Source organism: Salvia miltiorrhiza, chromosome 6, assembly GCF_028751815.1.
Source record: "Salvia miltiorrhiza cultivar Shanhuang (shh) chromosome 6, IMPLAD_Smil_shh, whole genome shotgun sequence".
Classification (NCBI taxonomy): domain Eukaryota; kingdom Viridiplantae; phylum Streptophyta; class Magnoliopsida; order Lamiales; family Lamiaceae; genus Salvia; species Salvia miltiorrhiza.
The window spans coordinates 35,403,494-35,415,693 of NC_080392.1; the positions used below are offsets into that span (position 1 = coordinate 35,403,494).

General features: G+C 40.3%; 1 protein-coding gene across 1 annotated transcript; it reads left to right on the forward strand.

Annotated features, from left to right (window-relative positions):
• Positions 1-2,072, forward strand: LOC130989261 (24-methylenesterol C-methyltransferase 2-like). The gene is made up of 2 exons (XM_057913217.1): positions 1-684; positions 1,294-2,072. Exons 1-2 carry the CDS (start codon positions 208-210, stop codon positions 1,897-1,899), a joined length of 1,083 nt encoding a protein of 360 aa, XP_057769200.1. The 5' UTR covers positions 1-207; the 3' UTR covers positions 1,900-2,072.
• Positions 2,073-12,200: the final 10,128 nt, after the last annotated feature.

Here is a 12,200-nt window from a genome sequence, read left to right on the forward strand (position 1 = left end):
TTAATTAAACCCTAATTAGGAGCTCGAATAAAAATCCGTTGTAAGTTCCCCAATCTAGTACGGAAGCGACGTGTCAGAACGCGATTGAGCGGCCCACCAACACATGCCCACACCAAATCGAAATCCCACCACCCATCTCCACACAATAAATCCCATCTACACCAACACCGCACCACCCGCACTCTCTCACTCCTCTCTCTCTCTACAATGGATTCCCTCACTCTTTTCTCCACCGCCGCCATCGTCCTCGCCGGCGGCCTCTACTGGTTCGTCTGCGTCCTCGGCTCCGCCGAGCAGAAGGGGAAGCGCGCCGTCCACCTCTCCGGCGGCTCAATCGCGGCGGAGAAAGTCCAGGACACGTACAAGCAGTACTGGTCCTTCTTCCGCCGCCCCAAGGAGATCGAGACGGCGGAAAAGGTCCCCGCCTTCGTCGACACCTTCTACAACCTCGTCACCGACATCTACGAGTGGGGCTGGGGCCAGTCATTCCACTTCTCCCCCGCCGTGCCTGGGAAATCCCACCGTGATGCCACACGCCTCCACGAGGAGATGGCGGTGGATCTCCTCAACGTCGGCCCGGGAAAACGTATCCTCGACGCCGGCTGCGGAGTCGGCGGCCCGATGCGCGCCATCGCAGCCCATTCCGGCGCCAACGTCGTCGGCATCACCATCAATGAGTACCAGGTGAGGGGCGGAGCCAAGCAAACACGACCAATTTTGATTTTAATTATTATATTTGGATTTTTTTTTCAACTTTTTAGTTTTAATTATATTTCAATCGATCTCAATCCTTACAGTTTATTTGTAAATTTTTTTTTCTGCAAAAAGAGTTAAGAAATTTCTGGCAGTTTATTTGTAATTTTTTTTTTCTGCAAAAGAGTTAGAAATTTCTTGTTCTAGATTGATGACATAGCATGTCAGAAGTTTATTTGCAATTTATTTTTCAAAAAATTTAGAAATTTTCGATTTCAGATTGATGACATAGTCACATAGCAAGCTTATTTATGAATTTTCTTTGAAAAAACCGAAAATTAGGTGCCGGAAATTTAGGTTCGTTGATAAACTTGAAAATATTTTGAAAGGCATTAGAATCAAAAATTAAGTTTGCTGATAAATTTGAAAATATTCTAAAAATTTAGATATAAAATTGATATTTTAAAGATATTCATACAGAAATTCTAATCGTCCATCCAAATTTATAATTCAATAAAAAAAATACTACTCCATATAATTTCTTGTTTTTATTTGTGAACTTTTAGCTCAATTTTGAAAATTCTAGCTTGGTTTGGGCAGGTGAAGCGCGCCCGCGCACACAACAAGAAAGCCGGACTGGACAGCCTCTGCGAGGTCGTGTGCGGCAACTTCCTCGAGATGCCGTTCGAGGACTCGAGCTTCGACGGCGCGTACTCGATCGAGGCGACCTGCCACGCGCCGAAGCTCGAAGAAGTCTACGCCGAGATCTACCGCGTTTTGAAGCCCGGGGCGCTCTACGTTTCGTACGAGTGGGTGACGACGGAGCTCTTCCGTGGCGACGACGCGGAGCACCGCGAGGTGATCCAGGGGATCGAGCGGGGCGACGCGCTCCCGGGATTGAGGCACTACAGCGACATCGCCGCCGCCGCGAGCAAGGTAGGGTTTGAGGTCCTTCAGGAGAAGGATCTAGCGAAGCCGCCGTCGCAGCCGTGGTGGACGCGGCTGAAGATGGGGAGGATCGCCTACTGGAGGAACCACATCCTCGTCACGATCCTCGCGTTCATCGGAATCGCGCCCAAAGGCGTCGTCGACGTGCACGAGATGCTCTTCGTGACGGCGGATTATCTCACCAGAGGCGGCGAGAGCGGGATCTTCACGCCGATGCACATGATTCTCTGCAGAAAGCCTGAGAGTAAGTCTGATTAGGGTTCATGTTTGTACTGTAATTTTCGCGGGGATTTCTTCTCTTCTGCGCTCTTGCTGTTTTTTTTTGGGGGTCGTTTTTTTTTGTTATCTACTTAATTATGGGTTTAATTTATCATTTTGTTTTGCTTATTGAATTTAATTTGAATGAATAGCGTTATAATTTCTTAGAGTTATATCTTGTTCATTTATTTTTCACTGAGTTAGTTGGATTTAGTGATATGTGGGAGAGGAAAATTATGTGATACTGTATTTCAAATTTGAGCTACATCTGATTTCTTGGGATTTTTTCATCCAAATATATGAGAATGTAGTTTGAAAATTGTGATTTAGTAATGGTAACTTGCTTTCGTTTGTGATTATTTTTTTGGGGATAGGAAAATTATGTGAAATTTGAGCTACATTTGTAGTTTGAAATTTTAGGACTTGCTTTTATATGTGTGTGTATATAGATGATTTTTATGGGAGAGGAAAATTATGTGAATTTTTTTCTTGGGTTTTAAATTTTTTTGTCCAAATTTTGAGAAATTAATACTATATGTATATGTAATGTAGCAAATATTGAGAATATAGTTTGAAATTTAATGCAGCAGCTGCTAACACTGGCAAGTAAATCAGAATGTCCTTTTCCCCAAAGAGGAGCTGCTCCTTTGAGTTTTTTTGCTTTTGTTTTTTTTGGTAACTAGTGAATTCAGATATGGTACTATAAGTAGCATTTAATTTTTAAGTTAAATTAGTTTGTTGGTATTTAAAGCACCCAGAAATTTTAGGTGTTGAAGAAGAAGATTGGGTGTGTCGACAGGGGCACGTGACGATGAGTCATGTGAGGTCCATTTCGTGGTCCTCTCCTCCTAAATATCTGATGCAAATTAAAATATTTTTCTTGTGCTGTCATGTGCATTTTTTCCTCTTTTCTTTTCGGGGGTTTTTTAGTTTTCTTTTCTTGGTAGATTCTTGATGCGAATCATATTATTAATATTCAAGAGATAATAATGGGAATCAACGTGATCATTTCTTGATGTGTAGCGAAATATAATCATTGCAAAATGAGTTATAATGTTTCTTATATATTTTTTGGGAATAGTTGTGATGTAAAGAGTTAAGCAAAGAGGACTTGTGTTGAATAATCGATGTATTTAATTATTACTCATTTTTTTGGAAAAATCGAATATTTTTTATGTGAAGAGATCCGATTTACATGTGCTCTTCTTTTAGCAGATCTCTATGCGTTTTCTTTGTTGTAAAGGTGTGGTAGATGAGATCCATCTTCATTTCTTTATTGATTCCTGCATATTACATATATATCTAAAGTGAAGTGAATATTGAAAAAAAAAAATTGATGACTATATTATTGTTTTGCTTATTTACTGATCTGGTTGGGATATTCGGACAACTGAATTAGGATTAGGACAAGAGATCGGATCTGAGCAGATGCTGTTTGGAGTTTAGTCCTCAGAATTTCTGTGTGTGTGTGTGTGTGTGTGTGTGTGTGTGTGAGAGAGAGAGAGAGAGAGAGGGGGGGTTTAAGTAAGGGGTTTAAAGGGACAAAGGCCTCGTGGGAAGTGTAAGAAATGTCTTCATTTGAATCTGGTTTGTTTGTCTGTCTGTCATGTGCCTGTTTTTTGCTCTTCTGTTTTTGTTGTTTATTGTACACATCCTTTTTAAGTTCTTCTTAAGCTAGGTTAGGATTGTAAATAAATTAAGCCACTTTCAAATTTGTTAAAGAAACTCAATAAATAAATAAATTAAACTTAAACTTGATAGTATTCGGATAGTTAATTTTTGAATATGTTCATTAAGTAATTTAACTTGAAACTATGTTCTAATTTTTAGTATTCATTTGTGAATGACACGAATTTTAATAAAGTGATTAGGTGTGTTGTGAATGAAAAAGGTCCTATTTTTTAGAGCATCAGCAGTGGGGGTGAATTGATAGAGGGGGGACCACATTGGGTCAGTGAAGCTGCAGTGGGATGACATGGTAGCTGACCTGGTTTTTTTAGTTTTGATTATTGTATTTTTCATTTAATTTTAATTGCAGAAATTTAAATAACACAATTGACTTCAAATTAAACTTCATTTAATTTTAAAAATCCAAAAGATTACATTTAAAAAAAAAAAAAAACTAAAGACATAATTTAAAATTACTTAATTAAAAACTAAAAACATAAAATCATAAAAATCTCCAGCTTCTCTCATCCTAGCGATGATCTTCGCGCAACGCTGCTTGTGGAGGGCGAGGGTTTATGGACTCATGTCGTCGGTCTTCATGAATAAAATTCGGTCGTCGTGCATCTTCTGCTTGAGTTCGTTGGACTTGGCAACCTCGGCCATCATTTGTTTGATGTTCTCGTCCGACGTGTTCATCCTCTCCACGTATTCGGGTGGAGGCCCGGAGCTTTGCGACGCCTTTCCTTTCCCCTTCGCCACTCTCGTTGCCGCTTTCGCCGCCTTGTTTCCAGTCGGCCGGGAAGACGTGATCTCCTCGCCCGACGCCGAGGTACTGAAGTCCCCTATCTCCGACGTCTTCGTCCTCTTGGAGGAATGGACGTCGCCCTCAAGGTACCTGGACTTGAACCTCCGGTTGATCCAGAACAGCCTCCATGCATTCCAGTAGTTGAAGGCGCCGCTAGTTGGGCTCCTTGCTTCGAAGATGACTTGGGCCTTTTGTTGGAGCATGTCGTCGGAGTAGCCGGAAGGCCACTTCGCGCAAACCTCCACCCAAACATTCTCCCACAACTTCACTTCCTGGCCCACTCGGGAGAAGTGTCCCTTTATTTGGCGGGGCTTAAAGCCGAGGCCGAGGAGGGCGTTCACACGCTCTAGAATCCGGCTCCAGTATGCCTCGCCTTTTTTATCGACACCTTGGATGTAGTCGTTTTTCTCCTCCGCCCAAATACGGACAATAAGGTCCGTTTCCTCGGGGGTGTATGTGTGTCGAATGGTCCTTCCCTCCTCCGGCTCTCTCTCCGACGCCTTCTCTTTGAAGGTCATAGCCTTCCGCCGCCCGCATTTCTTTGGCTTCGATGCACTGTGGGCGGCCGGTGGGTCATCTTCTTCGCTTGGACGAGGCTCTTCCTCCAAGTTAATACCGGTTAAATCGGGGTGGTACTCGCCGGAGAGGTCAGGTACCCAATTTGGATCGTACCAATTAAGATTGTGTGGATCCATTTTTTCTTTCTTTTGTGAGAGAAATAGAGAGAAGAACAAGAAGATGAGAAGTGAAGAAGAAGGAGAAGAAGAGGAGATTTTATAGAAGAGGAAAAAAAGAAAAAAAAACAAAAAAAAAAAAAATCGGTCAATTGACCGGAAAATGGGAAAGAAACAAAAAAAGCAACGGTCCAATGCATGCCAACGTCCATATTTTTCAAAATTCAAATTATATATTTAAATCGGTGCATGCGCCCGCCTTTTTGCCCCTCGTGTCTGCCCCGTTCTATCGGGACCGCCTCGTGTCGCCTTGTGCTGCAGTGGGCGACCCGATCTCGGGGGTGACTCGAGTCCCCCCTATTGGGTCGCCACTGCGGATGCTCTTATGTAAGTGTTAAAATAATTTAAGTGGAGTAAGGTCCCACCTACTTTTACTATAAATAGAAATGTAAAAGTAGAAAGAGTCAACTTGTGAGATAGTGATATTGAGTAATGAAATTCAATATTTGATCTCTCATCTGGAAAATACAAATTTTGGTCATTTTTTTATGTTTTAGGACTGTTTGCCCTTAATTAGGGTGGATCGAATTCGAATTTGCACGCAGGTTGAGCTTTGGTTCGGGTTGAGGTGTGCGGGTTACAATGGTACAGTTGGTACAAATGGGTAAATTCGTGTCAATTATGTCATTCATTAGGTACACTTGGCACAATTATGTCCATTTGTGCCAAAAGTGACTGAAGATTGAATGATGCTATAGTTGGTATAAATGGGAAAATTTGTGTCAATTGTGTCATTTATTAGGCACATTTGGTACAATTATGTCCATTTATTCCAAGAGAAAGGGCGCGAGAGAAAGATGCGTCTGCTGACTTTCCCATGACTATGGGGCAACGCGGCGTGAGTGAGAGCGGGCAAGGAGAGAAGGCACGGCCGTTAGCTTTCCAGTGGCCACAGCGCGACATGGTAGCGGAGCAGTGAGCAAGAGAAAGAAGAGGCGCGGGCAAGGGTATTTTAAATCAAAATTGTAAAAAAAATTGGTCATAATTTGTGTTTTTCATATGGGTGGCCGAAAATTGAATTTCATTGCTTAATATGGCTATATTGCATTCAAATAGAAATGAATACTAAAATGTGGGACGATCGGAAAAAGAAATATGGATACTAAAAGCTGGAACAAAAGAAGTATTTGTAGGTATAACTTATATTTATCTACTAAAATTAATTATAATTGTATTAAATCTTTAATTAACTCTGCTTGTTATAAGAAAAAATTAATATATTTATTATTTTGAATATAAATATAAATAACTTCAGAAAGATGATGAACCTCAAGATAATTGATAAACAAAGTTTGGAATTTAACTCGATGTTAAACAAATTAAACTTGAGCATATTATTATTTAGTTCGATTGAATTAAATTACACTTAAGAAGTGTGGTCGCTGTTACAAAAAAAATAAAATAATAAAAAATAAAAATAAAAAAAAAAATCATTATCTTTCAAGATTAGCATCTTTTATTTCCATTATTACAATTATTTTACTTAACTTTTGCATGGGGTTCACGAGATGGATATAAAAATGAAGTTTTTATGAAAAAAAAAATGAAATATTTAGAAGAAAATAAGGAACAGAAAGGTCAAGTAAAAAAGGAAATAATAAAAAATCTGTATATTCTATTGCAAGGTTAGGCTTCGAATTTCCTAAATGGGCTATTTGCTGTTGGACATGATCAACCGATAGGAAACCCCATATATAAGGCCTTCTGTCATATCACTTATTTCACGAAATAATTGACGAAAATTTAAGGCTTTTATATTTTGGAGTAATCAATTCCATAAATATTTAAGTTTTGGAAACATTATTTATTAATTAATATAATGGCGTCAAAAAATTGATTTCTAGTTCATACATGATGTGGTAATGAAAACAAGACCCGTTTAATTTATTTAGTATTCCTAATGTTACTTCAAAAAAAAAATTCATAATGTTTGATACGAAATTAGTGTAAACTAAATTGTGCTCCACATATTGAGAGAAACACAATAATAAAAAGTCGAAATCTTGAACAAGAAACAACACACAGATATAACGTGGTTCGATCTTGTGATCTACGTCCACGAACAGGTCAACTCTCCAGTATTTTATTGATGAACAATCGAGAAGAAAAACACAATTACAATAGCTAACTCTAGCAATGGAGATAACCAGTGGCGGAGCCAAGATTTTTTTTGGGGGGGAGGGCTGAACTGTTACGGGGGTTCGGGGGCGGTAGCCCTCGAATTTTTTTTTGGGGGGCATTCAATACGTTTTAGACATTTTTTACTAAAATACAAATATAATAATAATAATAACAACATTTTCATAGATAATATAGTTCAAAACAATTACTAAATTTTTTTTTGGGGGCATTCAATACATTTTAGACATTTTTTTACTAAAATACAAATATAATAATAATAATAATAATAATAATAATAATAATAATAATAATAATAATAATAATAATAATAATAATAATAATAATAATAATAATAATAATAATAATAATAATAATAATAATAATAATAATAATAATAATAATAACATTTTCATAGATAATATAGTTCAAAACATTTACTAAATTTTTTTTGGAGGCATTCAATACATTTTAGACATTTTTTACTAAAATACAAATACTATAATAATAATAATAACAACATTTTCATAGATAATATAGTTCAACATTTACTAAAAAAAAATTTGGGGGCATTCAATACATTTTAGACATTTTTTTACTAAAATACAAATATAATAATAATAATAACAACATTTTTAGACATATTATAATTTATTTATTTTTTTCAAAAGCCCCCCTCTGGCTACGCCCCTGGAGATAACTCTCAAAACTCATCAAGAATTCCTCTCCAAAACTCTCTCACGTAGCTATTTTTTTCCACTCGAAACTCATGTAATCAGCAGCCTAAAAACTAATGGAAAATTACACAAATATAAAATATAAAGATCCTACTATAAAACTAAATCAGAACCGTTGATAGAGGAAGCTTCAGATCCAAGCCACTCGCCAGAGAAAATCGTTGCTTGACTGTTGTATATAGGGGTGTGCAGCGGGTCGGACCCGGACTGGCCTGCCAAATTTGTTGGACCGAAATTTCTAAACAGTTGGACCGACCCGGACCGATCCTCGTGTGGACCGACCCGGGACCGGACCGAACCCGAGCAACGAGTCTGGTTCGGTCTAGGTCATACTCGTCGATAATCTAATTATTATTTTTTCATGTTTTGCACTTAATTTTCAGATCTAAAACTAAAGAAATACGATACCAATTAATTTACATATTACTAATATACATATATTGTAATACACATAATCATAACATGGAATTTCAAATTTCAAATTTCATACACATTGAAATATACAGCCATAATATACATGACAAGATTCATATCATATATACAATGCACTCGCCTACTGCCATATCAGATTTCATGCACATTGAAATATCAAATATACATCCATAATATCCGAGTTAGCTAGAGATACTGATTTAGTTACAAAAGGCAAACATTTCAATGTGCACGAAATCTCTATAACATCAAAGTACTGCATGAAATCTCTAAAATATAGTGTTCTTTACAAAAGGCAAATTAACACTATAATATCAAAAGGCAAATTAACATTATCTATATAATCTTTCAAAAGGTAAAGGCAAAGTACTGCATTGAAAAGGCAAAGTACTGCATTGAAAATAGTGTTCTTTACGACCCTTACCGGAGGAGGCAGTGTCCGAGGCGGCGAGTGGCTGAGTCTGGAGACAGATAGGGACGTCGGTCGTCGGCTATTGGAAGAGACGGCGAGGGTGCCTGCTGCGGGCACGGCACGATTCTGGACTTCGCGGCGACGCAGCAGGACTGTTGGAAGAGGCGGCGAGAGTGAAGACAGAGAGGGGGCTTCGCGGGAGTCGCCGAGTCGGGTCCGTCCGGTGCTGGGCGGCGGTCCGATCCGGTGCAGGCGGGGCGACGGTGTTGGGTATCTTCGCCTAGCCAGGATTACACCTCTTGTTTCCCGAACCTCCTGTCTTCCCCACTTCGTGCTCAAGCACTTCAGCACTTCAGTTCTTCTCTTGTCTTCTCCTTCTTCTGATCTGAGGCTTCTTCTTCTGCCTCCTCTTCTTCAGATCTGCACAAAAGAGAAAAGTACAAGTGACAGTAAAGGAGAAAAGAAGAAAAGAAAGATGAAAGAGATAACGTTCAGAAAAGGGGAAAAGGTGTCCTCGGGACACTGGGGCTCAGATTTTCCCCTTGAACTCGGCAACCCTTCCTGCAGCTGAATGATCAAGGCCAGGGATGGACGACGGAGCAGCTTCTCAGATCTCAGCAGAACCACCAACAGCAGGAGCCAAGTACAGAACTCCGGCGGCTCAGATCCACTCAGGTAACCACCAAACAGGGCTCCGATGGACAGGAAAGCCCGGTGATACCACCACCCACACGGGGAATCCCGTATTATCAAAGGAACAACCACACTTGAAAGGAATAGCAGAGCCTTTCTAGCTTCGATAATACGTTATCCCCACATGGGAGAGCATCATGGATTTAAGGGGAGTAGCAGCAACGGTAGGGAGAATCGCCATTGAAGGCGTTGGAGAAACCAAGGCAAGAGGGCGGTGGGAAAGGGGGGAGGAAACGAGGAGTCAGAGAGAGAGAGAGAGAGAGGATAAGGGTTAAGTGGAGCGGCGCTGAGTGAGAAGTGAGAGAGAGAGTGGGGCGGGGTAGGGTATATCAGAGGGGAGTGGGCTAGGGTTTGGGAATGGGCTCGGTTCTGGGCCCTGAAGTTGGCCCAGACCCAAAAAGAAAAAGAAGGGGAGGAGGGAATGAGAAATGGGCCAACCTCACAGACGGGTTTGAGTGGGTGGGGTGGTTGGCAGCGGCGACGAATGGTTCAATTTTTGAAAATAAGAATTTTAAGTTTAAAGTACTGTTCCAGACTTTAGTTTAGATTGGGGTTAGAAACTTGAATTTAAATTTTATTAATATTATTATAAATATTAAATATATAAATTAAATAATTAATTTACAAATATATGGGTCGGTCCGGGTTCGGCGGGTCGAGCGGGTTTCAACCCGGACCGACCCGACGAAAATTCGGTCCTACAAATCTGACCAGGACCGGACCGGAGTCGGTCCGGGTGGGTTTGGCGGCTTCGGTTTGGGTCTGCTCACCCCTAGTTGTATAATTCTATTATGAATTATGATGTTTTTGCAAAGACATCCCTGAGATTCTTCATATTTACATAAAAGACCCCCAGACGCATGCATGCATACATGATCAAATACATAACAAATCTCCACCTTTTGATTATGCATGATGCAAAATCAATAAGATACCAGACTTGAGCTTTCTTGCCAAAATAAGCCCCATTACAGGGCATCCTTCAAAATACTCCCTCCGTCCCATTAAAGTTGGCCACATTTCCTTTTTGGTCTGTCCTATTATTGTTGGCCACTTTCTTAAAATGGAAATATTTAATTTAATTAACCTCAATTAATTAATTTAATTTAATTTTCTACTTAAACCTAAACCATCTTTAATACACACACACACACATAAAACACACACAACACACGCACAACCTAAAATCTCTCCCTTCTCTCTTCTTCTCCGCCGGCTAACACTGCCCCCGACCTCTCTCGCCTCTGCTCTCTCTCTCTCTCTCGTTGAGTGCACACTCGTCGCCTCTTCTCTCTCCCGCTCTATCTTCGTCGGATGCTTCTCTACTCTCTCTCGTCTGACCGTCGACTTCCCCGTCTGAATTTGTCGTCGTCTCCGGTGAGCAAGGTAGCAATCGCTTACCTTAGGGTTCCGGTTCACGCGATTTAGGGGTGGTTCACCCAGATCTGAGGTGGCGCGACCCCATGGCCGTCATCCCTCTGTCTGCGCTGCGACCACCATCGCCTTCTCGCATCTCCCTTTATCTCCAACTAGAGAGGTGGCGCGATTTGGGGGCTAGGGCTTTCAGGCGGCGGCGGCGGCTGCGACCCTTTCCCCTCACCGCGAATTTTGGGGGCTAGGGCTCCGATTGTTGGCGGCCCAGTTGGGTGTATGGGTTTGGAGATCTATGATTAAGGGGCTGCCGGCGTCGCCGTCGCTATCTCCCTCTCCTCTGCTCAATTTCTCTGGTTTTGAATTGATTTTTTAGTTTAACTGACGAATTTGGTTTGAATGTTTTTTCAAGAATTAGGTTTGATTTTTTGGTGAAAATTGGATTGATTTTTTGGAACATAAAATGGTTTGAATTGGTTTTTTGGTTTGACAGCCAAATTCTTGGTTTGCATGTTGACAACCGTTGTCGGAGCCGGCAGCGGCTTGAAAAATGGAACATAAGCACTGAGAAGAAAAATATGGACCACAATTAATTAACTCTTTAATTTTGATGGACTACACTTAATTAAAACATACTTAAAACATAACAATCTTTTTCTTAATCTTCGTGCCGAAAAGAATGTGGCCAACTTTAATGGGACGGGGGGCCGGAGTAACTACTGAGGAACCACACTCACCAGCTGAAGACATTATTTGAACTTTGTAGCGGGTAGTGATTTAGTAAGCATGTCTGTCGCATTGTGTTCAGTGGCTACTTTCTTAACTGATACAATACCCTTTTCAATCTCATCTCTAATGAAATGCAGCCTCACATCAATATGTTTAGATCTTTCATGGAATACTTGATGCTTGGCTAAGTGCAAAGCACTTTGACTATCACAGTTAATAACCATTGAACTTTGCTTGATTCCAAAATCTGCTATAAATCCCTTCCACCAAATGCTTTCTTTCACAGCTTCAGTAAAGGCAATGTATTATGCTTCTGTAGTTGATAAAGCCACAACTGATTGTAACGAAGACTTCCAACTTATAGCAGATCCATACAAGTTAAAAACATATCATGACTGGGATTTCCTTGTATCAATGTTGGCTGCATAATCTGAGTCACAAAAACCAACTAGAGCATCCCCTTCATAACTGTTACTACCTCTGAAAATTAAACCATAACTTGCAGTGCTTTTCATGTACCTGAGTATCCATTTCAAAGCATTTCAGTGTGCTTTACCATGATCATCCACGAATCTGCTTGCTACGTTTATAGCATGAGCAAC